The sequence below is a fragment of the Rhineura floridana genome, chromosome 8 (assembly GCF_030035675.1).
Source record: "Rhineura floridana isolate rRhiFlo1 chromosome 8, rRhiFlo1.hap2, whole genome shotgun sequence".
Lineage (NCBI taxonomy): Eukaryota > Metazoa > Chordata > Lepidosauria > Squamata > Rhineuridae > Rhineura > Rhineura floridana.
This window is the reverse complement of record NC_084487.1, coordinates 131,526,193-131,553,370: the sequence shown is the minus strand read 5'-3', so window position 1 is coordinate 131,553,370 and position 27,178 is coordinate 131,526,193. Positions and strand designations below refer to the sequence as shown.

Genomic DNA, 27,178 nt, shown 5'->3' with positions numbered 1-27,178 from the left:
GCAATCCCACACCATATATACCCCATATAAACATCGCAAGACGGCACCCTAAGAGTCGGAAATGACTCACACTATAAGTGCGGGGACACCTTCTTCATTATAGATTTCGATGTGAGCCCTCAGGCCAGGATCAGCAACTAGCTATACAAAAGGTTATATCTAGTAGGAGTTGGAAAGTAGCAAGCCAGAGCTCCTTCCTCTCACAAATTTGCCCTGTCATTTCTCTCTTGGCACCAGGTTGGCAACTGAAGCCTGGATAGGACCACCTCTCAGTGAGCCAGATTTGGCCAGGAAACATCAGCCTAATGCTTCTTACAGGTAATAGCACCTCCATCAACCCTCATAATATTGTCTGTAATTTTCCTCATATTCATAATCTTCAGGCTCCAGTCCAGCAAAATCATTTATTTGGTGCTTAAGCATAAGCAACCAAGTCTGAATGTGACCAGAGGGAATTTAGCAAGTAAGGATTTCCTTTAATTCCCTTTGGATTGCATATCTGACATGTGGCTCTAGCCTTTGGAAGTAAAAATACTACCCACAGATTCCATCATCTGTATACATCTAATGTTTACACAGCTCGGGGTAGCAATGGAGAAATGATGCAGCTGTGGAAAGGGGTCTTGTGAGCACACGGTGGTGATAGTTGGAGGAGTGAAGGTCATAGACAGGAATTTGATGGGAAATGAGGGAAGCAAAATGGGGTGAGGCAAAGCCATGGAAATCTTTATATTTAAAGATCTCTATTTTGCTAGATGTGTTCCCTTTGCTAGAATTGGCAATTGGCTAATGTGGTGAGAACGTGAGGCAGGGGTAGAGGACAGCCCTGGTGGATCAGGCCAATGGCTCATCTAGTCCAGCATCCTGTTCTCAGAGTTACAAGCCAGATACCCATGGGAAGCTGAACCGTTGCCTGGCCTCGACAATGGACTGGATGAGAGTTAACAAACTGAAGCTCAATCCAGACAAGACTGAGATGCTGTTGGTGGACGGGTTCTCTGATCGGATGGTGGATATATACCCTGTCCTGGACGGGGTTACACTCCCCCTAAAGGACCGGGTTCGTAGTCTGGGAGTCTTTTTAGACTCTTCCCTCTCACTTGAGGCTCAAGTAGCCTCGGTGGTTAGGAATGCGTTTTACCAACTTCGGTTGGTAGCCCAGCTACGTCCCTATTTGAGTAAAGAGGACCTTACATCAGTGGTACATGCTCTGGTAACCTCACGTTTGGATTACTGTAATGCGCTTTACGTAGGGCTACCTTTGAAGACAGTTCGGAAGCTACAACTAGTGCAAAATGCGGCGGCCAGATTGCTGACAAGGACCAAGCGGTCCGAGCATATAACACCTGTTCTGGCCAGCTTGCACTGGTTGCCAATATGTTTCCGGGCTAGATTCAAAGTGTTGGTATTAACCTATAAAGCCTTATACGGTGCGGGACCACGATACCTTGCGGAACGCCTCTTCCGATATGAACCGGCCCGTGCACTACGTTCTGCTACGAAGGCCCTCCTCCGGGTTCCAACTCACAGGGAGGCCCGGAGGGTGATGACAAGATCTAGGGCCTTCTCAGTGGTGGCCCCCGAACTATGGAACAGTCTCCCTGAGGAAGTACGCCTGGCGCCGACTCTGCTTTCCTTCCGGCGCCAGGTCAAAACCTTCCTATTCTCTGAAGCATTTTAAGTTACATTGATCTAATTTTAATAATGTTTATTGTATTGTTGATTGTATTTTAATATTATTTTGTTATTCATTGTATTTTTATACTATTTTATGTTCACCGCCCAGAGAGGTATCGCTAGTCGGGCGGTATATAAATTTAATAAATAAATAAATATAAATAAATAAAGCCTGCAGGAAGCCCGCAAGCAGGACCTGAGTACAACAGGTATTTAACTGTGTGAACTCCTGACTGAATGCTTGTGAGCAGAATCAAGGTGGGCATAGCAAACAACTCCATCTTCATTCTAACTGCACCCTTGAACCCCATAATTCCCCAGCAGGCTCTTACATTCTGTGCATCGTTTGATGCTGCATGGGTGGCCTGCTCCAATCTTCATTAAGATTCTCTCTACTGGTTGGTACCCTGTCCCCCTTCTTCAAGATGAGAGGCTTTTTGTCTTTGGTATGGGGGACAGGGTAGCAGCTGGAGGAAGGTTGGCATTTTTGTCTTTTGAGTGTTAAGTCAAAAACTTCGGGTAGACACACACTGACTGTTCTGCCGGTTTCAGTGAGCCTCTCTACCACTCTGTTCTGAAAATGGGGGCACACAACCCTAGTCAATCCCTGCCCCTTTTTACTGTAGAACATGGCTGGATCAGCTTGAGTGTATTTTTTTAATCACTTCAAAGAGATTTCACAAGTGATTTCGAGGTCAACCCATTCCTCTCCAGTTGTGGCTAATGGAAATGCTCTGCTGTAGACAAGGTGACAAGTGTGCTCACAGCCTTAGAAAGCCCCCTTGGAGCTTTCAGGACATTCAGCTTTACTCTCAATGGGAGCAAAAGCATTCTGGGCCAAGCACAAGACTACTCATCCATTTCTTAAATAGACAGAACAGATCTCTTAATGCTCAGGAGGAGTTGAGAGAGGGGTTTGACTTAACACTTGGAGGGTGCAAATCTCTCTCAGAAAACACTGAGCTGGACAAGTGCATATTTTAAGTCTTGTCTGCATTCTGAACTGAAGTTTTGGATATGTGCATACTGCAACCAGGAGTGTTAGCCCAAATGTACAAAATAATGAAATGAGGCCACATAGATTCACAGACCCTCAGGCAAACAGAAATGCTAAAAATATCAGAATCAGCCTACTTAACCTCATCTTCAAAACTTGTGACTGATAATTATGAGATGTTACAAGGTGTGTGCTTTTTTTTTTAAGACCTCTAGTGGAAATGCTTAAAATCTTTCAATATCTAACAAGGGCTTTCTGTTAAAATTCCAAATATAAGTAATGAAAATCCATCTGAAATGCTAACTTGAAATTTTCATATAAATTGCCACAATTTAAATCATTTTTGGTATTTACAAAATACAGGTATTTTAGCAGGTCTCATCTGAATCTAGTTTATTTGAATCCAATCCTATAGATTGCCAGAATAAGGCACCATGCCCTATCATTTGCTGGACTACTTAAGCAAATGTCGACAAGGAGGCACTATGGCTGTGACATCAGCTTATTCTGATGGCATGTGGTGAGCTGACCAAAGATATACTACTGGGCAGAGGAGGGTTTCTTATTCCAAAGGCACAGCCAGCTGAAGTGGCACAGTTTATTTCTTGTGCTTACACCCCACATTTCAGAGTGGCATACTTGAGGTTACGTTACTGGAGCATCATTAGCACAAAACATTCTGCATGTTATTTCACTCCCAAACATCAGTAGTTGGACTGGTGAGTATGTGGTCACAGCATCATGGCCTATCATGTCCATGACTTACCAGTAGCAGCCAGTGAAGCAGCACAGATGGGGCACCATTGCTCTCCCAGCTTTTGAACACAGAGGGTTGCTGCCACTGACCGAGGGGAAGATCTGAGGTGTTCAGCAAAGTGGAGCCAATCCGACACTCCTGCTGCTGCACTGCACTGAGCTCCCTGCCCCTCCCACAGCAGCCAACTGTGTTTGGGAGCCAGAAAAGCAATGGTGCCCCACATGTGCAGCCTCACCGGCCGTTACTGCCACTCACCCACCTGGATTCTCTCTCTCTTTCCCCCCTTTCTTTCTTCCCATCCAAAGTCAGCACTGTACTAAGGGAACCACCAGTTTTAGCAAGCTCTCTCTCTCTCTCTCTCTCTCCTTTTCCTCTATAGTCAAGATCAAAAGAAATAAAGAAATACATAAAGAACATAGTTGGGAAGACACAGCGTAGAACTAGTAGGCATGGGAAAGGGATGGGGTAGCAAGCAGGCACTTCTATAGCACAGTACCGTTTCCTTTTCTGCTGCTTTCTAATGGCTGTCAAGCCCCATGCCCCTGCAACACCTTCTGACTAAATGCTTTACTTATCTAAATGTAACTTATGCTATTTGGGAGAGGTGGTGCTCACATATAATAACTATGTTGTAGGTTTTCTCTTACATAATCTCCACAGTTCTAGTGTTGCAGGAGCAGCGTAGGAAGAGATCAAAAGGAGGCAGCAATATCCATGCTGCTTGAGTGATGTAAAAATTGCCCAAGTGAAACAGAAAGAGAGAGAGTGCAGGATGAATGAAGCATCACTTTAGTCTTCCCAGGCCAAGGAATGTAAGGAAAAATGACCTTATATCAAATAACTGAGTGTAAAATCTTAAGCCTGCTATAGTAATGGGTGCATATTGCTTTAAATCCAGATATGTCAGCTAAATTGAGCCACAGATCAAGCTGCCTGTCACAGTGGTACTATTTCGTCTCTTACTAAAATTTGATTAAGCTACTGTCAAGTCCACATAAGCAACATTTAAAAAACAATAGAGAGATGTGTTTTTTGTTGTCAAAAGGTTGTAAAAATTATTTTCAATGTCAGCATAAAAATATGCTGTACTAGATGTTTTAACTGGATCATCTTAATTAAAGATTTGACCAAGAGAACAAACCCTCTCACATCCATGATCCAGGACAGAGAGCAGCATTGGCTCGGAGGGTGGCGACAAGGGAGAGGGCCTTCTCAGTGGTGGCCCCCAAATTATGGAATGATCCACTTGACGAGGTGCGCCTGGCGCCATCACTGTTATCTTTTCGGTGCCAGGTCAAGACTTTCCTCTTCTCCCAGGCATTTTAGCATGTGTTTTTAAATTGTTTTAAATTTTTAAATTGTGTTTTAAATTGTTTTTAAAAGATGTGTTTTGAATTTGTATGTTTGTTTTGATGTTTTTAGTTGCTGTAAACCGCCCAGAGAGCTCGGCTATGGGGCGGTAACCAATACAATAAATAAATAAATAGGCAATGGAGGTTCACCCATCCACGCCTTCCACACAGTCAATGTTGTTTTCAGAAAGATTTAGGATATCTTTTAGCATAGTTATTGGGATGCTTGGTTCAACTAGCATTCTGCATAAACCCCAGAACTTCTTGACTCCTTTAAGTTTTGCTCTACAGGGGGCTGTGCAATGAGCACAGGCTCTTTACAGAAGAAGTAAACTTGGATGTATGCTGGCTGCCCTCAGTGACAGGAGGCAACTTGTAATGAAATTACATACAGCGGTCAAGATCCAAGGAACATCCAAGTGGATCCATGTCAGCAGACTCAAGGCGGCATCACCACCAGTGGAACCAGGGAAGGAGGTAGCTCAGGACCTCCCAACAGCTGAGGTACAGGAGAAGGGTCCTGAAGACAAGTGGCTTTCGGAGATTGTGCCTGGTCTCGGCCTGAAGGTGAGATTCAAGAAGAAAAAGGAGTAAAATGGACTTTCCTTCCTTAATCCCAGTTGCTTGGGAAATCAATTGGGAAGGAATAATAGGTGGACTTGTGGTAGCTGTGATTGTGTTCATATTCTTGTATTGCTTTTGTTGTAAACGATTGCCTTAAACAAAGATGTGGCTGTTGTGGATATGGGGACTTCTTCTATTTACAGGAGCAGAGGAACCAGAAAATCCAGGAGAAGAACCAGCAAATTCAGTTTTCCATTTGATGCAAAAAGTGGTGAAGGAATTCAATTTTTCCAGTTGCTGGGTGTGTGTGCATGCAGGAGGGAATAGCATAGATCCCCTCTCCTTTAGGCCTCTTCCCCTGACTGCATATGGACATGTGTATAATGAATCTGTCCTACATGTGCAGTATGAAAATGTAAATGACACATGGAAAACATATAATTTTACTACCAGAAGAGACTGGTATTGGGTAGTCCCCACGTTTGGAACTTGGTGTTTCCAAAGAACCTCACGTCAAGGTGAGACAAGTGTTTCCGTTGGGACTTCCAGATGTTCTATTACTCTCAAATGGCATCCAACTCCATATTGGGATAAAGGCCTCAATTGTGCTCAATACAAAGGATTAGGAATGAGACCCATATAAATGGTACCAGGATTCCTAAGAACCCCAAGGGGGACGACTGTTGGAACCATGACACATATGAGATGACTTGCATATGTGTGTGTAGACATTTCAAGTCCACTACCATGTATTTTGATAATTCCCAAACCCTCCATTGGGTATGGTCAAATGGTACAGGGGTGGATGGGTTCACAGAGTCATGGTTCGAGGTGGGAGCAGCATATCGATCCCAACCACGAGAAGGAGTGTCATGCCAGGGAGACAAAGATCAGCCAGCGCTTTGTGTGAAAAATGATAATATGGTAGGATATGGTAGCCCTTTTTATGGTGGATGGTATGATCCAAAAAGACACAGAGGATCTCCCATTTCACACCTCAATGACCTTGGGATAAGGGACCTTTTCCCCATGGCATTATAGCTAGGTTGGGACATCATTTTGTCTGTGGCTCATGAGCATATAAAGTGCTCCCAGCCAATTGGACTGGCACATGTTATGTGGCCTTATTGTTGCCCCCAATTTCAATTCATAATGGGACCGATGTACTGGGGGCTACATTGGACAAAGGGCCTCAGCTGGCAACACCCCCATCAAGAGGAGTCTTGGTATTGCCAATTCGGATTACAACTTCCAAAGGAGTGATGTTTAACTCCACTGCGTTAATTGATAGTGGAGCAACCACAAATCATTGATGCACAGCTAGCAAAATGTTATGGAATTTCCAAATGGAAACTGGACACCCCCTTGCCGGTGGAGACCATAAATGGGAGGCCCCTGAAAGGACGGGGGGTAACGAGAGCAACAGAGAAATTGAAACTGCAAATCCCGGGGCATGAGGAGTTCATTTCGCTGTATGTAACAGACCTTTCGACCTTTGATGTGATCCTAGGGATGCCTTGGTTAGTCAAGCATGACCCACAGATAAAGTGGAAGGACGCTGTGGTGTGGTTCACTTCTCAGTATTGCCAGGAAAACTGTCAGGCAGAAGAAAAACCCGACACATTGGCTGGAGCAGTGCAGGAGGCCAAGCAAGTAACCCTTCCCTCGAAGTATGAAGATTTTCGAGATGTGTTCGATGAAAAAGAGGCAGAGACATTACCCCCCCCTTATGACTGTGTGATTGATCTCGTGCCAGGAGCCAGCATTCCATCGGGAAGAATTTACTCTCTTACAGAGAATGAGAGAGGGGCCCTGAAGGAATTTCTGGAAAAAACCCTGAAGCGAGGATTCATACGTCCCTCACAGTCCCCCGCTGGAGTGCCCCTATTGTTTGTAAAGAAGAAGGGGGATGCTCAGGACTTGTAACGATTATCGTGCATTGAATCAAATCACCATCCCTAACAGCTACCCAGCTGTTAGACCGACTGCGCTCTGCAAAAATTTTCACAAAACTGGATTTAAGAGGGGCATACAATCTGATCAGGATGAAGGAGGGACATGAATGGAAAACAGGATTTTTGACCTCTTATGGACAGTTTGAATATCTGGTCATGCCATTCGGACTTTGTGGAAGCCCAGGCGTGTTTCAAAAGTTCATGAACGACGTGTTTAGAGACCTGTTGGACACGTACGTAATCTGTTACTTAGATGATATCCTGGTGTTCTCAAAGAACCAAGAAGACCATGATCAGCATGTGAAAACTGTGTTGAGGAGACTGAGAGAGAATCATCTGTATGCTAAGCTAGAGAAATGTGGATTTGACCTCAAGTCTTTGGACTTCCTTGGGTATCGCATCTCAGCTGAAGGAGTGGAAATGGACCCAGAAAAAGTGAGTTGTATATTGGACTGGGGACAACCAGCCACTAAAAAGGATGTACAACGTTTTTTGGGGTTTGCCAACTACTACAGAAAGTTCATTCCAGGCTTTTCCAAGTTAACAGCCCCTCTCACTGACTGCCTAAGGGGTAAAAACAAATTTCAATGGACAGAGGACGCTGCGAGAGCCTTTGAGGAGTTGAAGGTAAAGTTTTCCTCTGAGCCCATCTTGCGCTTCGCTGACCCTACCCGCCCTTTCGTTGTGGAAGCAGATGCTTCAGACTTTGCCATCAGGGGGTCTTCTTACAGGGAAATGGGGAAGGAACAGAGCTACACCCTTGCGCGTACTTCTCCAGAAAACTGAAGGATGCTGAAAAGAACTACACAGTATGGGAAAAAGAATTACTAGCCATTAAGGATTCTTTTCAAAATTGGAGGCAATACTTAGAGGGGGCTCAACATCAGATAGAAGTACGTTCAGATCACAAGAATCTGGAGAGTCTACTGACAGCCCGGAAGTTGAACCAGAGGCAGATACGTTGGTCGCAGTTTTTTACCAGGTTTAACTTCAAGATTATTTACCATTCCCATGAAAAAAATCAGAGAGCAGATGCCCTCTCCCGACAGCCACAATACAAAGGAGGTGAGATTGACAACCAACCCCAGTACGTGGTTCCGCCAGAGAAAATGGTGCTGGGATCTTGTCAACCTTCTTGGGAAGAGGAGCTCAGAAAGGCACAAAAGGAGGATCCATACACGCAACAGTACATTCAGGAGATGGAACAGAGCCAGGGGCCAGAAGTAAACTTCCATTGGAAAGATGGGCTGTTGTGGCGTAACGCCGCCAGATATGTGCCGAAGGGAGAGCTAAGACTCAGAATCCTGTGTCAATGTCATGACTCTGTCACAACGGGACACTTTGGCATCTTTAAGACCATACAGAATGTAGCCAAGGACTTTTGGTGGCCTCAAATGCGCAGAGACATTGAGAACTATGTAAAATCCTGTGCTGTCTGCATGCGAGCAAAAACAGAGACGGGAAGGCCTACCGGATTGTTGGAGCCCCTCCCTACTCCGAATGAACCCTGGAAAGATTTATCCATGGATTTTATAACTGATTTGCCGAGGTCCCAAGGAATGACGGCCATCCTAGTCATAGTGGATTCCCTCACAAAAATGGCGCATTTCCTCCCTTGCTCAGGGGCCTTAGAAGCTAAAGAAACAGCCAAGTTGTTCATAAAGGAAATTTACCGTTTACATGGGCTGCCAAACAGTTTAGTCTCAGATCGGGGAACCCAGTTCACAGCTAAGTTTTGAAGAGCGGTTTGGAAGCAGTTGCAGACGGAGTTAAAACTTTCTTCTGCTCATCATCCTCAGACGGACGGGCAGACGGAAAGGCTGAACGTGGTCTTGGAAAGGTATTTACGTTGTTATGTTTCGTATCAACAAAATGACTGGGTTTCCTATTTGCATATTGCAGAGTTTGCCTATAATAACTCCTTGCATACTAGCACTGGACAGACACCCTTCTTTGCTAACTATGGGTTCCACCCCAAGGCATTCCCTAGTAGTGCATCAAATGTGCTGGTGCCTGCAGCAGGAGAATTTCTGCAGGAATTACAGGCCGTGCAGCAGGTGCTTAAACAACAATTAAACGAAGCAAAACTAGAGTACAAACGAATTGCTGATCAACATCGAAGAGAGGGGGCCTCCCTCCAGCCAGGGGATCAGGTGTGGTTGTCCACCCGCTTCCTTCAGATGCCAGGCAAGTGTAGGAAGCTGCAGGACAGGAAACTGGGGCCTTTCGAAGTGGAGGCAGAAATCAATCCCGTGGCCTATAGACTGAAATTGCCTGCTACCTTCAAAATCCATCCCGTGTTTCATCGCTCTTTGTTAACAAAAGCAGCCCCTCCCAGCGAGTTATGGCCACTGGAAGTTCCGGGAGCACCCATTCTAGTAGGGGAACAGCCGGAATTCGAAGTGGAACAGATTCTGGATTCCAGAAGAAGGTATAATCAATTGCAGTACTTAATTCACTGGAAGGGGTATGGGCCAGCTGACAGATCTTGGGAAAATGAAAGGGATATGCATGCCCCAGATTTAGTGAAAGAATTCCATACAGTTTCCCCATCGTCCGAAGCCGGCAGGTGGAGGGGGGGCACAGCATGAGAGAGGGGATGGTGTCAGGATGCAGGATTGGACCTTAGCACTTCAGAGGATGAGGAGGAGATCACTTTCTCAGAGCTGGGTGAAGAGGGGGAGGGAGAACTCTCAGAGATAGTGTTGCCCAGCGACCACAGAGGCCTTGAAACTCCAACACACAAAGCTACAGACATTATTAAGGAATTTCCCACGCTCACCCCCCTCACTGAGCCGTTAGACCAAGAAGGAGGGGGGATTCCACTCCCTCCTCAGCCAGGGAAAAGTCAGTCTGATGGGCATGACGCTCACCCTCCCCTTTCTCCAATCCCAGAAACAGAATCTTCAGAAGAGGAGGGGGAGGGAGAACTTCCACCCTCACCAAGAACCCGGAGAAGGGAAAAACGGGTCAGGGGGAGAGAGAGAAGGGGCGGGGAAGAAATTGTCCTAAGGCGGAGTGAGAGAATTCGTGCCAGAAAGCCCCCTTAATAAGGAGAAGGGGGGTGGAAATTCCTTGTTCTGTCAACTCTCTTGCATGTCGCAGGACACGTGTATTGTATTGCTTCATGAGGAGACGTAGTCTCTGTCTGGATATTACACTAATAAAAACTGAATTGCTTTCATCGACTGGTGTGATTTCTGAGTCCAGCCCTGGACATGACATATATGGTCCGGTACACCAAAGAGTAGCCAGAGAGGCTGAGGATGTTATCTCTAAAGTAGCACATTCAGGTCAACAAAAGTGGGGAACAAAGATATGGACCGCCCAAAGGATAATAGATTGGGTTGGCCCTGTAACTTGGGAATCCAATGTTGGTGGCAGAACTGCCCACTATTTGACCAATCGTGTTATTCGTCTGCAAGCAGTAGTGGAAATAGTTGCTAACGAAACTGTGGCAGCTTTCAGATTGCTAGCTGAGGACATTAAAGCCCTGAAACATAGTATTCTCCAAATTAAACTTGGAATTGATTTTTTATTAGCATTGCAGGGTGGCCTCTGTGGATTTTTGAATGTCTCAGATTGTTGTGTATTTGTAGATGACAATGGGGAATTATTGGAGAAACATCTTAGGAGGATTGAGGAAGTGGCACATGTGGAACCCCAAAAGTGGGATGGTTGGAATTGGAACTGGCTAACTAATTGGCTTCCTAATTTTAGTTGGCTTAGAAGTGGATTTATGATATTGTGTGTAATCTTGCTGATTTTATTAATTTTGCCTTGCTTTATTCCATGTATTCGCTTGATCATACAACGCATGGTTGAGAGTGTAACACATAAACAAATGCTTATGATGTATCATAGCCTTCCAAAAGAGGAAAATGATAAAGTTTCAACCCCCTAAATTGCTTTTGAGGGGGGACTGTAATGAAATTAGGCATATATAGTTTGGGAATTGTAGTATGTAGTGTTAATTTGACATGGTACAGAATGTGTTAACTTGAGATAACATAGAAGCAGAAAAACAAAATTCCTAAGGTGCCTGTGGATGCTAAATGTTCAGTTGGTGTTTGATACTTGAACGCTAGTTTACCCATCCCATGTAACAAGATACAGTTCAAGTAGATAATGGCTCACTGGAATGTATCATGTCAGGATGGGGAGGTAGGGACAGCACGAATGAATGATCAAGGCCAGGACGCTGGCTTAATGCAAGACAATGGAGAAAGCTTGGAAAGTTACTGACGAGACGGGAGGGGCTGTGTGAGGAGGACTTGAGAACATATATCACTTGTATCTGTGTAACTATGCTTTAGACTGGTTTTCAGGCACGAGCCGAACAGCCTAGTCTCCTTTTGCAAAAGATATTGGTAATCAATAAAGGTGTTGACTTATATTCTTTGGTCTCCCATCTGGTGTGTATTTTTGGAGCTTCCTCCAGATGTAAAGAACCATTTTTTGGTGTAACAAACTTGTCCTCATGGAACTGATATAAGCTAATGCCAAACTTGCACCTGATTTGTCTATTGCAAACACATTTCCATTAAGTTTTTAATCAGTTCTAGTGAGAACAAAAAAGCCTTCCAACTGGCACTCCCCTATTGGCAATGTAATAATGCTCCTTTACATCCCTTAAAATTAGGTTCCTCTACCTCTGTTCTGCACATGGGACATCCCCGTCAATGAAGTCCAATACTGACTGCACTTAGGACACTTTGCTTTGATTGGCCCATGGCCTTTACCTTTACCTTCTCAAAGAAATTTGTATTCTCCTACCTCCGGTCGGTGATGCAGCTAGGTAAATTTAGGCCCTGGACTTAATGGTCTTACGCCCATATAAGATGGCCATACAATTTAATGGTCTTATGGCCCTTTAGATGGCCATGCGTGATGTGTATTATTTTAGTGGTGAAGCACACATTTGTCTTCTTCACTAGGCTTTCCAGTGCATAAAATATGGTTAAGCAACAAAAACTGAAGCTTTTCTAATTTTGCAGAAGAGATGAAGGACATGCAACATGTTTAAAGAACATATAGATTTAATCTAATCACCAACTTTTATTACAGATCATCTGTAAAATTAGCCAATCTTCCTATATCTATATATGTGTAAGGTGGTCATCATGCTGTAGATTGTGTGGGCACCAATGACGCTGCTGCCAAATACAGCATGATGAGAGACTGGTACTGGTAGTGGGTGCCTTCCTCCTCCCTGGCCAGCCTAGTGAGATGGAAAGGTCTCCCCTTCATTAACCCCCCTGCTGCTGGCAGTGGGAGAATAAGGGAGATAAATTCTTTGTCCCCTTTGCCCCACTGTGTGTGGGTGTTGGTAAGGTCTGGAGGAAGTGGGCGCTGGGGAGGTCTGGGAGGAGTGAGGGATTTAGCAAGCAAAGTAAGGTAGCTCATGGTATAACAATAAAAGCTCTAAATACCCCGGAGCTGAGAGCGATGAAACATGAGAGGAGGAGGCTGGAGTGCAGATGGAGGAAAACTCCCAGTGGATACAATCATGCCTTGGTAAGTGCCACCAATAAGTTGTATACAAAAGCGGTAAGGACAGCAAAGAAGCTTTATTTTGCTGCCTCTATTAGATCATCCCTATGCCGCCCAGCGGAGCTTTTTAAAGTCGTGCGTGGGCTCTTACACTCTGGCCCCCACGATACTACAGAAACATTGGAAGCCCGCTGCAACGAAATTGCTGGACACTTTCAAGATAAGATCGCATGTATCCGCAGGGATCTTGACTCCGATGTTGCGACAGATGAATCCATTGAAGTGTCCGGAGCACGGCCTTGTCCTTCATTATTGGATGAGTTTCAGTTGGTGCAGCTCGAGGAAGTGGACAAGGTGCTTGGAATGGTTCGGGCAACCACGTCTGTTCTGGATCCTTGCCCATCTTGGCTAGTGAAAGCTAGCAGGGCTGGGACCACCGGTTGGGCCAAGGAAGTGGTTAATGCCTCCTTGAGGGAGGGAGTAGTCCCTGGTAGCCTCAAGGAGGCAGTAGTGAGACCTCTTTTAAAGAAACCCTCCTTGGACCCAGATAACTTGAACAACTATAGACCGGTGGCGAATGTCCCTTTTTTGGGCAAGGTTTTGGAACGGGTGGTTGCCGGCCAGCTCCAGGCGCTCTTGGATGAAACCGATTATCTAGATCCGTTTCAATCCGGTTTTAGGCCCAGTTTTGGCACCGAAACAGCCTTGGTCGCCCTGTATGATGACCTTTGTCGGGAGACGGACAGGGGGAGTGTGACTCTGTTGATTCTCCTTGATCTCTCAGCGGCGTTTGATACCATCGACCATGGTATCCTTCTGGGGAGACTCGCGGAGTTGGGTCTCGGGGGCACTGCTTGGCAGTGGTTCCGCTCCTACTTCGCGGACTGTCACCAGAAGGTAGAGCTTGGGGAACATCACTTGACACCATGGACTCTCCATTGTGGAGTCCCTCAGGGGTCGGTCTTGTCCCCCATGCTTTTCAACATCTACATGCAGCCGCTGGGTGCGGTCATCAGGAGTGTTGGAGTGCGTTGCCATCAATATGCTGATGACACGCAGCTCTATTTCTCCTTTTCATCTTCTTCAGGTGAGTCTGTTGATGTGCTGAACCGTTGCCTGACCGCGATAATGGACTGGATGAGAGCTAATAAACTGAGATTCAATCCAGACAAGACCGAGACACTGCTGGTGAACGCCTTCCCTGCTCAGATGGTGGATGTTCACCCTGTTCGGGATGGGGTTACACTCCCCCTGAAAGAACAGGTACATAGTTTGGGGGTTCTTTTCGATTCTTCCTTGTCTCTCGAGGCCCAAGTGGCCTCGGTGGCATGGAATGCATTTTACCATCTTCGTCTGGTAGCCCAACTATGCCCCTATCTGGACAGGGATGACCTCGCCTCCGTTGTTCATGCTCTGGTAACTTCAAGATTGGATTACTGTAATGCGCTCTATGTAGGGCTGCCCTTGAAGACAGTTCGGAAGCTTCAGCTGGTGCAGAACGCGGCTGCCAGACTATTGACGAGGACCAGTCGGTCTTCGCATATAACACCTATTCTGGCGCGTCTGCACTGGCTCCCTATTTGCTTCCGGGCGAGATTCAAGGTGCTGGTTTTGACCTATAAAGCCTTACACGGCGTGGGACCTCAATACCTTGTGGAACGCCTCTCTCGCTATGAACCTACCCGTTCACTTCGTTCAGAATCTAAGGCCCTCCTCCGGGTACCAGCTCATCGGGAAGCCCGGAGGGTGGTTACAAGATCTAGGGCCTTTTCTGTGGTGGCCCCTGAGTTGTGGAACAGCCTCCCCGAAGAGGTACGCCTGGCACCTACACTTCTATCTTTCCGGCGCCAGGTAAAGACCTTTTTATGCTCCCAGGCATTTTAATCTTTTAATTTTCTTAATCTTTCTACTTTTAACATGTATCCTTCTTAATTTGTGTTGTATTTCGTTTTTGTTGTGCTTTCTGTTGTTTGTTTGTACATGTTTTTGTGATTTTTTACTATGATATATTGTATTTTATCTTGTTTGTTCACCGCCCTGAGAGCTATTCTGCTAAGGGCGGTATATAAATTGAAATAATAAAATAAAATAAATAATAATAAATTTGCAAGTTACATTATGAAAGATAAGTTTGAAACAGATGAAGAAGAGCTGTCAGAAGCTGCAGTAAGGGATGTCAGGAATATGCTCCATGTTTAATGAGGTTGTATTCCCAGCAGATACTGAAGTCCCCCATTTACTATCCATTTTGGCTTCCCTGAAACATCTGTAATTTGTTTCAGAAAAGCATCATCCAAGTCTTCTACTTAGTTGGTGGATGCTTCCACACCAATAATAGTGTGGAATTGTTATGCTTCTTTCATTCAGTTTTTACAAGGCATCCACCATCTAATCATTGTCATCCTGTATGTTCCCTGTGGTTTTCTGTCCTTTCTCAGACTGTAGGAAATCTGACTTTTTTTTCAGAAAAGTGGAAAAGTAGCACAAACTCCATAAATGTAGATGCCTCTAGCACTACTTCTCCATATTTTTAAAAGGGTGGTGGGATTTTGATATTTGCAGTAATGTATTAGCAAAGTGAACCTATCACAACCCAGCACATCTTCATCATAACCTTTTGCAACGGACACTATTTTCTGGCCTTTTTTCTTTTGTTCTTCTAATTAGCGTTGAGACACTTTTCCAGTTATAGTTTTAACCATTTTTTAAAAAATAAACTCTTTTCAATTACCATGACAAAGCATAGGTGAGATCCAATGTAGCACGAGTGGGCACCTACTCACGCAGCAGGGCTTCTCTTCTCTTCTCTACCTTCCCTACCTTCCTGTCCACCAGCTCCCACTCGTAGTACACGCTCTGGTCACCTCTCGTTTAGACTACTGCAATGCGCTCTACGTGGGGTTACCCTTGAAAACAGTCCAGAAATTACAGCTGGTACAAAACACGGCGGCTCATTTACTTACGAATAGCCGCTGTTATGATCATATTACCCCAGTGTTATACAATCTTCACTGGCTTCCAGTTATTTTCCGGGCTCAATTCAAGGTGTTGGTATTAACCTTTAAATCCCTGTACGGTTTCGGCCCAGTATACCTGAAGGAGCACCTCCAGCGTCATAAAGTGTGCCGCCCTACAAGATCTGCCACTCAGGGCCTTCTCTTGGTTCCACCGACTAAAGTGGCTAGGTTGGTGAGGACTCGAGAGAGGGCTTTTTCTGTGGCAGCCCCCACGATTTGGAACTCCCTCCCAATGGATCTTCGACATGCCCCTTCCCTAGATATATTTCGCCGGGGCCTGAAAACTTGGCTTTTCCATCAGGCCTTTACGACCTTTGAGACTTCCAAGGTGAATTAGTTCTAGAACTGTAATATGAGCAATCTACTAAATACTGTAATTTCTGCATTATACTGTACTGGCTATATTGTTTATTGTATTTTATCGTGCTTTATTGTACGCCGCCTAGAGTGGCCATTGGCTAGATAGGGGGCCTATAAATTAAAGTTTATTATTATTATTATTCTCTTCTCTTCTCTGCAGTCTGCTGCACACATCCCAAAATCTGCTTGAGAGTTGGGGAACCCTCTAGAGCAGTTTTTGGGATGCACAGGCAGTGGGGAGGGGAAAAGGAAACTGGAAATCCCATTGCACAAGAAGATTTCACTTGCACAAATAGGAGGATAATTGGATGGCACCCCATGTTTCTAAAATGACAGTGATAAGGGCAGAAAGTCTAATTTTTGGCAATGTAGCATTATTGTATTATAGTGTTTTAGTACTACTAACCATAAACAAAACTTAGTATTATACCATTATGGTGTTATAGGACTCCTGGTGTGGATGGATGTACACACAGAAAAAGTGAACTACTCCTGACAGTAAATTACAATGGTAATTCCACTTGAATATAATGAAAGAGCACTGATTGGATTGATGTAAGAACTAGTAGACATCGTCAAAACATTAGGAAAGCGCTGATTGTTATTGTATTGTTATTGAAAGATGTTGCTGTTGCTTTTTTAACAATTTTGTTATTTAAATTTTTTAAAACTGTATTGTTCTTTTCTGATGTGTATTTTGCATTTGTGTTTTTTTTTTGTAAGCTGCTTTGAGGGCCTTTTTGGCCAAAAGGCAGCATAGAAATAAACCGTAACATAACATAATGTAGTGCTTGGAGGTACCCATTGAAAGCAGCCTGTAACAGGACACAGACCATAATATTGACTTACTTGACAGATTGACAGAATTTTACCTACATGCAATCTGCAGGGTTACCTACTTCACTCTCTTGAATTTCGGCGCAGGTATACATATTTTTGATATGTATATATAATGCTGCTATTCCTCCCTTTCTATTGTATACATTCTATATGGATGATATTTGTGTATCTATTTCTGCTCTAAGATCCTCTGTGGCGCAGAGTGGTAAGCGGCAGTAACGCAGCCGAAGCTCTGCTCACGGCCGGAGTTTGATTCCAATGGAAGGAGGAAGTCGAATCTCCGGTAAAAGGGGTCGAGGTCCACTCAGCCTCCCATCCATCCGTGGTCGGTAAAATGGGTACCCGGCATATGCTGGGGGGTAAAGAAAGGCCAGGGAAGGAACTGGCAATCCCACCCCATATATACGGTCTGCCTAGTAAACGTCGCAAGAATATAAGAAGTCGGAAACGACTCGCACTGTAAGTGTGGGGACACCTTTACCTTTTTATTTCTGCTCTACTGGTAGTACAGTAATGTAGCTATTTTCAGTCTACTGACAGTAACAACTAACACATGTAGATTTCAGTGTGCACAGGCCCAAAATATGCAAACTTTATCACCACCCCCATTTTGAGAGGTAAGGAGAACATGTTCATATCTAAAGATTTATATAGCACTTAAAAGCAAACCATCCTATCAGTTCTATGTATTCTGGATTCCCTGTGAGAAGATGCAAGTTGGACATTGCATCCAATGCGCTAAAATGAGCAGAGCCTCATGTTAGTGTCAATCCAGCTGCCTCACCACCTGCTGCCTTTACAGACTTAAGCTTTCCATGAATATGTGAACAAGTCAGTATCAAACCATGGAACATTATTAAAGCAGGACTCTTATTTGAGATTTCAGTGACTAATGGGAAATATATTTATGGAGAATGCACACTGAATATGTTGGAAATAGGAACATATCAGGGGGGATTTCCTCCCTCTTTTGTTTTCAAATTTTTGGAAAAAAACTGGGGGGGGAATCAGGAAACAATGTGTGTCCCCCATTTTTTGAGTCCCTCCCTTGGCATTCACATCTTGAGTAACTCTGAGCTGCTATTGAACAATACATTACTACCAACAGATTCCTATATGAAGAAAAATTCCCTACCTTACATTTCACCATATCCACCACTCTCTCTTGCATAGATTGTCCAGCTTTGGGTCTCACAAGTATATAAATAGCTTTCACATCAGGACTGGAGTGCAGTAGCTTTTCCACTAGCACTTTGCCCATAAAACCTGTGGCTCCTGTAACAAGTACTGACTTCCCACTGTAGTAAGCTGCAATTGAAGACATGTTGCTTTCAGCTTTCAACTTCTTTGTGGAGGTATCTGGCAGAAAGATGAAAGGATTCAAGGCATTAGATGTTAGAAAGCTCTGAATCATTATCTAGAACACTTGTATTGGCACCGATACTCTGCACATCTATACTGTAATATGCCAAACTTCTTCTGGTGTTCCACATCCTACTGAAATACTGAGGTCTAGCTTTTTGATACATGGTTTCTTCTGAACAGGTAAAATTTATATATTTATTAAACTTTATTAAAATACAAGCATCCATAACATATGGATCTTTTGTCCATAATGGTTTATAGAAAACAGATAATTTAAGTATAATAATAGCACAATATATAATAAAAGTTATATAGTACTACTATAGTGTAACATTGATGGTTCATCCATTCATCTAAAGCAAGAGTGGGATGGATCCAAAACTCCTTTGTCTCTGTGGGCCATTCTGACAGGTGATGTCAGGTGATTCAGCATCAAAGGAACATCAGTTCTTCCCTTTTTTCTTTTACAGGCATGGCTGAAACTTGGTTGTGAACCACAGCCACAACTTCAGATGAAGAAAGGAGGAATCAGAGTGTACTCCTGATTCTTCTTTTCCAGCTGTACTTCATCAGTTTTTAAATGTGGTGCCTTTTTCTGTTGCCATAATTTTTTTCAAAAGCACAGAATTCTACCAGTGGGTTGAAGGATGAACGACATCCTTAGAGTGTGCTCCCAATTCTTCCTGCTCAGTTTGGGCCTGCAGATTTATGGTCCTGTGCCTGATGTAAGATGATGTCAAGAGATGGACAGGTGGGCATGGCTTAGGAAAAATGTCAGGGACCAAAAGGGGAGGCCTCATGTGCCTAACTAGGCCTATGGGGTGGAGGTTCCCAGCAGCTATTTAAAGCATATCAAAAGTTTAAATTAGATTAGTGTACAGTACAGGCCAGTTAATAATATCCAATAGCAATATTGGTATTAATGATTTAGTATTAGTATACCACTCAATTTATAATATGAATTAGGTAGGTAGCTCAACTTTCTTTTTTTAAAAAAAAACAAATGGAATTGTAGTTACTTCAGCTCAACAAGAATGCATCAGCCTTCTTTTGAATCTGGCCAAGGGAACTAATGAACAAAAATAATGGATTTTTACCAGATTATGGTTATTAAATGTATGTCTAGATCACAAACACACTGTCCACATACATCAGCAGATTTAGATTTCTAGGGTGATGGAATATATAAGATGAATCACCCTCTGAATATAATCAACGACTAAAGAAATGACAATAAGAGAATAAAACATGTTGGCATTAAATGAGCAAGTCTTATAGTCATGTCTACATCCTGGAAATTTATTTATTAAACAAATTTGTATGCTTCTCGTAGGAAAATACCAAAGTGATGTATAACATAAAAACACAATAAAAGAGGAAAACAACATAAAATTCAGTACAAAAAATGCCAATCACATTGATCATGGCGGGGTCACACTTCAGAGAAGGCCTGTGTGAACAAACAAACAGCTTTTGTGCAACGTATAAAGATTAAAACAGTTGCTGCATGCCTGACATTAACAGGGAGACAATTAGGACTGTGTATGAACCCTGCAATCCGATTTGTGCCTCCAATTTGTAAATACAGATCAGCCCCAATCCGGTCTGGACAGATTCTGACCCAATCCAACCTAATTTAGATCCATATCTGGATCACAATCCATATATTACCATTCTCCAGAAACCCAATGACTTATATTGTGAAACCAAAATGTCCTTTTGAAGACACAACAGCTGCTATATAGGGGATTAAGTCTGCCAAGTTGCAAGTAGATAGCTGTAGGGGTTTTAAAGTTTAAATGTTTTAAAATCAAAACTGACACAACAGTTTTCACACAGGGACATGAAATTTGGTGACATGGTAGCTAGCCCCTATAGAGGGAATTAAGCCTGCCACGCGTCAGGTGGGTAGCTCCAGGGATTTTCATGTTAACCACCTTTAAAATGTGTTGTTTTTTTAAAAAAAATGTTGTAAAAAAGACAGTGAGTGCTCAGTCAGGCCACCTCTCAGGCTCCCGTGTTTTCCCTGCTCCTTTCTTCAGAATTTTGAAAAAAAAAGTTTTTTTTATTTTCAAAAATTAGGTTTGCAATACTAGGCATGAGTAGGTAGTTTTAGACAGACTGGCAGCACCATGGATGTAATATGCACATTGGGACATGGAATTTGGGGACATGGTAATTCCTATAGAGGAGATTAACCCTGCCAAATTTCAGGTAGGCAGCTCCAGGGGAATTCTAACCCTGCCAAATTTCAGGTAGGTCACTCCAGGGCATTTCATGGTAACCACTTTTAAAGTTTGCTTTTAAAAAAAAACAAAAAAAACAAAATTTATAAAAGGTTGTGAGTGGGATACCATACTCCTGTATTTCTTCTGTTCCTACCAATATTTTGAAAAAAATTGAAGGTTTTTAAAAATTAGATTTGCAATACTAGACACATATAAGTAGTATCAGGCAGGCACGGGCTGGCAGCACCATGGAAATAATATGTACATAGGGACATGATATTTAGAGACATGATAGCCCCTAGAGAGGGGATTAGTTCTGCCAAATTTCAGGTGAGGAGCTCCACGGGTTTTCATGCTAGTGACCTTTAAAATTTGCTTTTTCCTTTTTTTTTTATAATAATTTTTTTATTATTCAAATTTTTATAAAACAAATACAAATACAGCAAAAACAATACAACAAAGAGAAAAAAAATAAAAAGAAAAACTTGACTTCCGATTTGTTACAGATCAGCTATAAGTATATAATATATATCAAACCTGTCTCCTAAAACATACGAAATTCACTTTTTTCCAAAGTCTATCTTAATTAATCATCAAATCCCATTATCATCATTTCATTTTTTTCTTTCAACAAAAAGTCCAAAAGAGGCTTCCATTCCTTAAGAAATGTATCTGTCGTTTTTTCTCTAATAAGGCATGTCAATTTGTCCATCTCTACTAAGTGCATTAATTTCAATAGCCATTCTTCCATTGTTGGTATCGATTCCATTTTCCACTTTTGTGCATATAGTAATCTTGCTGCCGTGATCATATATAATATTATTCTTCCATATTTCTTTTCCTTTTGTTTATCCATAAAACCCAATAAAAAAAATTATGGTTTTGACTGAATATTTATCTTTAAGATTTTTTGCATCATCCTACCTATCTGTGCCCAAAATAATTTTGCCTGTTTGCACGACCACCACATATGATAAAAAGATCCTTCTTGTTGTTTACATTTCCAACATATATTAGAAACATTACTATACATTTTTGACAACTTTTCTGGAGTCATATACCAACGATACATCATTTTATAAAAATTTTCTTTAAGATTATAGTATAATGTAAATTTCAAACCTTTTTTCCACATATTTTCCCATTGATCCATTTGTATATTATAACCAAATTTTTTTGCCCACTTAACCATACACTCTTTTACTTGTTCTTCTTCCATGTCCATTTTTAATAAAAATTTATACATTTTTGCAATTATACATTCATCATTTGTACACAAACCTATTTCAAAGTCAGATTTATTTATTTCAAACCCATACATTTTCTTGTCCATTTTACATCTTTCTAACAATTGTAAATACGCAAACCATTGTGAACTATATCCTTCCTTTATTAGTTGTTCTCTCTCTTTCATTATATATTCACCATGCACATTTTCTAATAGTTCTTGGTAAGTTAACCATTTCTCTTTTCCAGCCATTTCTCTTCTATAAAATGCTTCTTGACTTGAAACACATAGCGGTATTTTCGAAAAAAACCTTGTTTTATATTTATTCCATATATTCAACAAAGGACGTCTTATAAAATGATTATTAAAATCCACATTAACTTTTACTTTATCATACCATAGATATCCATGCCATCCCCACTTCAGGTTGTGACCCTCCAAATCCAATAATCTTTTATTCCTCAATAGAATCCATTCCTTTATCCAGACTAAGCAACAAGCAGCAAAATAAAGTCTCAAATTTGGTAATCCCAGTCCTCCTCTTTCTTTAGCGTCTTGTAATAATTTAAATTTAACTCTTGGTTTTTTCCCCTGCCAAACAAATTTAGAGATATCTTTTTGCCATTGTTTGAAAGGTAGATCAGAGGATATGACAGGTATTGTTTGAAATAGAAACATCATTCTCGGCAATACATTCATTTTTATTACAGATATTCTACCCATTAATGACAACTGTATTTTATCCCATCTTAACAAATCTTTCTTAATCTCTATCCATAATTTTTCATAATTATTATGAAACAACTTTGAATTTTTATTTGTCATAATGATACCTAAATATTTCACCTTTTCTTCTATTTTAAAATCTATCTTCTCCATTAACTCTTTTTGATCTCTTAAAGATAAATTTTTCACCAACATCTTCGTTTTTTGATTATTGATCTTAAATCCTGCTAATGGTCCAAATTCTTCTAATTTATCCATCGATACTTTGATTCCTTCCAAGGGATTTTCTAATACAATTATCAAGTCATCAGCAAATGCTCTCAATTTATATTCCTCTTTTTTTATCTTTATTCCCGAAATCCTTTTGTCTTGCCTTATGTCTCTAAGCAGCACTTCTAAAACCAGAATAAATAAAAGGGGGGACAACGGACATCCCTGTCTTGTACCCTTTTGTATTTCACATGAGTCCGTTAAATCCCCATTGACAATTATCTGTGCCAAAAATTTGCTTTTTCCAAGAAAGATTTTTTTTAAAGACCCTGTCATGTAGGGGGAAGATTGCCAACAACTATAATGAGTGAGGGTAAAATAAAAATACTATTTAATATTAATAATAATATTCACGGTTAGCAATTAGAAGTAATAATAATGATGATTCTTAATGCAGAATTCTGGCTAATATGCCCACTATCTTTTGCTGGCTAATAATAATAGTAGTAAATAATTGTGTAACCACACAAGCTGGCTGCTTCTTATTGTTTGTGGGTAGAAACATGAATAATAATAACAACAACAATAGCAGCAGCAGCAGCAGCTGTGGCTAAATGTGGCCACAAGGTTTAATAATAATTTTAAAAAACAACGTAAATCAGGATGGGACTGGGATTGATTGGGAAAGAACAGAAAACATACACAAGCTGAACAATTTTTACCCAACCGCCACCAAATGCTTCTATGATACAGAAGTTACAAAATATTTCTGGATTTTCAAACGTCACCCCTTCCAAGCACTGTGATTGGAGAGTGATGGATTGGAGAGCCTTCCCCCCTCTCTCCTCACCCTGATGTTCTCCTTTATAGTGTTGTAATTGCTCTATTTCAGAGACACCCAGTTTGGGTTCACTAGAGACTGTTTTGAGCTACAGATCTGTTCAAATCTCTATAAACTGATTCGACACTAGGTGATCCGCTCTGTAGAGATTTGTAGCTGCTTCAACCTGATCTGGATAGAATACATATTGGTCTGAACTGGGCTGATGTGGTTTGTGATTTGTACAAATACAGTGCACAGCTCTAGAGACAATGTTCCTTTTTCTTCAGTGTGCACCTCTTAGTACGCTTATATTGGTAAATCCCCCCCTTATATACATGAACGTAATTGTGATTAACCAAACAGAGGTTTTTATTGTATTAACAAAACGTTTCAGCTTCCGCCTTCATCAGCTGCCAACATACAAATGCTGTTACCAAGGTGGCAGTTATAGAGCTTTGAGGATGGAATGCTCAGAGGGGCTTCATTGGCAGAAGCTAAGTAGTGGTGGTACTGTCCTCCAGGTTCAGGCCATGTGGTGCCAATGTGTCCAGAGAGTAAATCCAAAAGTTCTCCCTTTTGGTCAATGCTGCTGGATCTGCTGGCATCTCTATCGCTGTAATGGAAAAGTCCAACAGGCTGTGACCCTCGATGTTAAAATGCTTTGCAACTGGTTGCTCCACTTTTTTTGTCAAAATTGCCGACTGGTGGTTCCTGAAGCGCGTGCATAGGTCAGTTGTAATTGTGATTAACCAAACAGAGGTTTTTATTATATTAACAAAACGTTTCAGCTTCCGCCTTCATCAGCTGCTAACATACCATATACTACATATACTATATATATATAGTTTTCACTTACTAGCTTTTTCTTCCAGGTGTCTGAGAGTTGAGGAGAAACACCTCCCCTTGGTGTTGTTATTGCTGGAAGCACTGTCTGTCAACCAAGGAGATACTTCCCACAATAATAGACTGCCTCACTCTAGACCTCTGAAGGCAAAAATTATCCTAACTCCAAATTTTCCTTTATGTCACAATTCTGTGCAATAACAACAAGCTTTCTCATAACTGCTAAATCTTATGGCCTTAGGTCAGGGCAGTCTCATTGTAATTCTCTAATTACAAAATTGCTGATGCAGTAAGACAACTGTTGGTCTCACAGAACAGGGCTTCTTCAGTTGAATGTGTCAAGAATAGTTAAGTTTGGCCAAGATAAAATGCCTCAACCAGAGGGAATTCTGGGGGTCTTTGTTGCAAAGACCTCCAGGATACTCTGTGCTGGGGAAACCCAAGTGTTTTAGTGCCAGACAGCTGCAAATTGCTAATGACAAGAAGATGCAGCTGAGTCCTATCTGTTATCTGCTTCCTGAGATCAAAGTCAGGTGTTTGGGTATTGCAGATCAGGGACTGCTTGGTATGACTGTCTAGCCTCCTTATCTTCAAAGAAGGTGATCACAGAAGGGAGGCCTAGGATGGCTAATTGGTCCCCTCCCTGTTGCCAGCTAACCCCCATAAAATGAAGGGTGATCCTTCAGTTACTTGTTCCCCCATTTCATCTATCTTGTTTCGTCTATGGATTTCAGTAAAAGCCTCTGGGAACCAGGCTATCAGACTACAAAGTGAGTATTAGCTAGGATAGGTGAGCTTTCTTATTTCCTTTGTCTGTTTTGAATCTCTCACAGTGTTATGTAAATGTATCTCTTACTCAGCCCTGTTGAGGGTAATTGGCTTTAAAGGAAAGTAATGCTGCTCTCTTTTTTTATGTACCTTTCTTTTCTTGTAAATAAACTACATTCTCTTATTGGTGTGTATTGCTTGGGGCTTTGGCTCTAAATCCAGTCCTTGACCACATGCTACTGACTACTGGAGGGAAGATGGCGACGAGGGCGGCTGCTTGGTTCCGAGCGCTGTGGCTGGTACGATAGTTTTGTTCATCTTACAACCCTCAAATTTAATCCAAACTGCTTTGAAAGCTGCAGCTTGTCTGGTGGCAAAGATGGTGGTAAAAGCCTTTGAGAACATCTGCTTTATTAACTTTATCTGTATCACCTTTCTCCTACAGCCCCCACATGCCGTGCTCATCCACAGCTACAACCCTTTAGGGGGTAGTGGGCTGTATATGTATGGCTTATTTTGGACTATAAAAAGCTGGGGAGTACAGATGGAGATATTTGCACTATAAACTGCAAACACTCCCTTTCGTTAAATACTTTAATTGCTCTGTCTGGATCCTCCAGCCCTCCTTGAAGAAAAAACAACTCTCAGGGAAAGTGAATAACTATTCCCTCACTGGCAAAGATGGGAAAACTGAAAAGAGCCAGAAGCCCTGACAAGGGTGATAATTCGCTGCCCCCAAACTCTAAACAAAGCAGAGTGGACAAATATTTCCAACTGAGGGAAGCCTCTGATACAGGCATGGGAAATTACACAGTTGCAGTCTGGAACCTCTTTAACCCCTTGCATATGGATATGCCTGATCATAAATTCGAGGCATTAAATAAAATTAAAGCTACAACCCTATGCACATTTACTTGACAGTAAGCACCACTGAACACTAAAAGTTACATCTGAGTAAACCTACTTGGGATTATGTTAAGATACAAGGGATAATTACACAAAGTTTCTCTTATTTATTGATTACTATCATTTCTGAATAATATGTTACCTAGCCATTAAGTTATTTTATTACTGCAGCTGTGACTGCAGCTACCTGTGTGAGTTTCTGCAAGACCTGCTCCCTGCATTTCTGGCTAATTTCCACCTGGCCTGGAAGGGTGGGGCCCTGTCTCTCTCCAGCTACAAAAGCAGCAACTGCTGAAGGGGCCAGAGACCGTGTGTGTGTATGTGCGCGTGAACCTGCTGCTCAGGATGTCTATAGACTACTGGGGTTAGTTGTGTTTTAGTTGTTTTTGGGGTCAAGATTCAATTTTGGAGATTCATTTTTGCTGTTATTTGGACTACAGCATATTTTTGTTAGACACTGTTGTGAAGTGTGTGGGGATTGCTTAATTGTATATTGAGATGTTTGTTGTTTATTATTATTGTTTGGCTACTTATATACTGTGTATATTTATATTTCTCTGTTGTATTATTTCTCTGTTGTACACCGCCCAGAGAGCTATGCTAGTCGGGCGGTATAGAAATTTAACAAAATAAATAAATAAATAAATAAATATTATTCATTATATGCCACAGGGGTTTGGAGCAAGTTTAAAGCAGACTTTTTGGAATCTATTTGTGGCACAATCCTGAAGAGTTAGCTGTGCTACTCCATAGAAGCAACAACAAGAGCCGCATGATGGCACATTGAACATTTAACAGATGTTATAAATATTCTAATATTTATTGATAAATCACATAGTATTTGAAGGAAATAATTGAATTTAGATATTAAAGGTTACAATCCTATGTTCAGTTTCACTTCAGGAGTAAGCCCCATTAAACTCAGTGAGACTTAATTCTGAGTAGACAGGGTTAGGATTGCACTGTGACTTCAGATTCCTTTCTCCCCACCCCCTTTACTAGATTACTGGTACATCCTTCCACCTTCTCTCAAGATAGCAATTTTCACTTGTCTGAGCCCACAGGGGCC

At 42.0% G+C, this 27,178-nt stretch overlaps 1 protein-coding gene across 6 annotated transcripts in view; it reads right to left on the bottom strand.

The window, feature by feature from the left end:
* Nucleotides 1-27,178, bottom strand: part of FAR2 (fatty acyl-CoA reductase 2) — a 139,941-nt gene that overhangs the window by 66,222 nt on the left and 46,541 nt on the right. For 5 of the 6 annotated variants that reach the window (XM_061582531.1, XM_061582530.1, XM_061582534.1 and 2 more), the window contains exon 2: nt 18,148-18,371. In XM_061582531.1, the coding sequence (XP_061438515.1) occupies nt 18,148-18,336 (189 nt within the window). In that variant the 5' untranslated portion in view covers nt 18,337-18,371. Of the gene's footprint in view, nt 1-18,147; nt 18,372-24,448; nt 24,542-27,178 lie in introns of those variants that run through there. The other variant, XM_061582533.1, reaches the window with a different exon arrangement.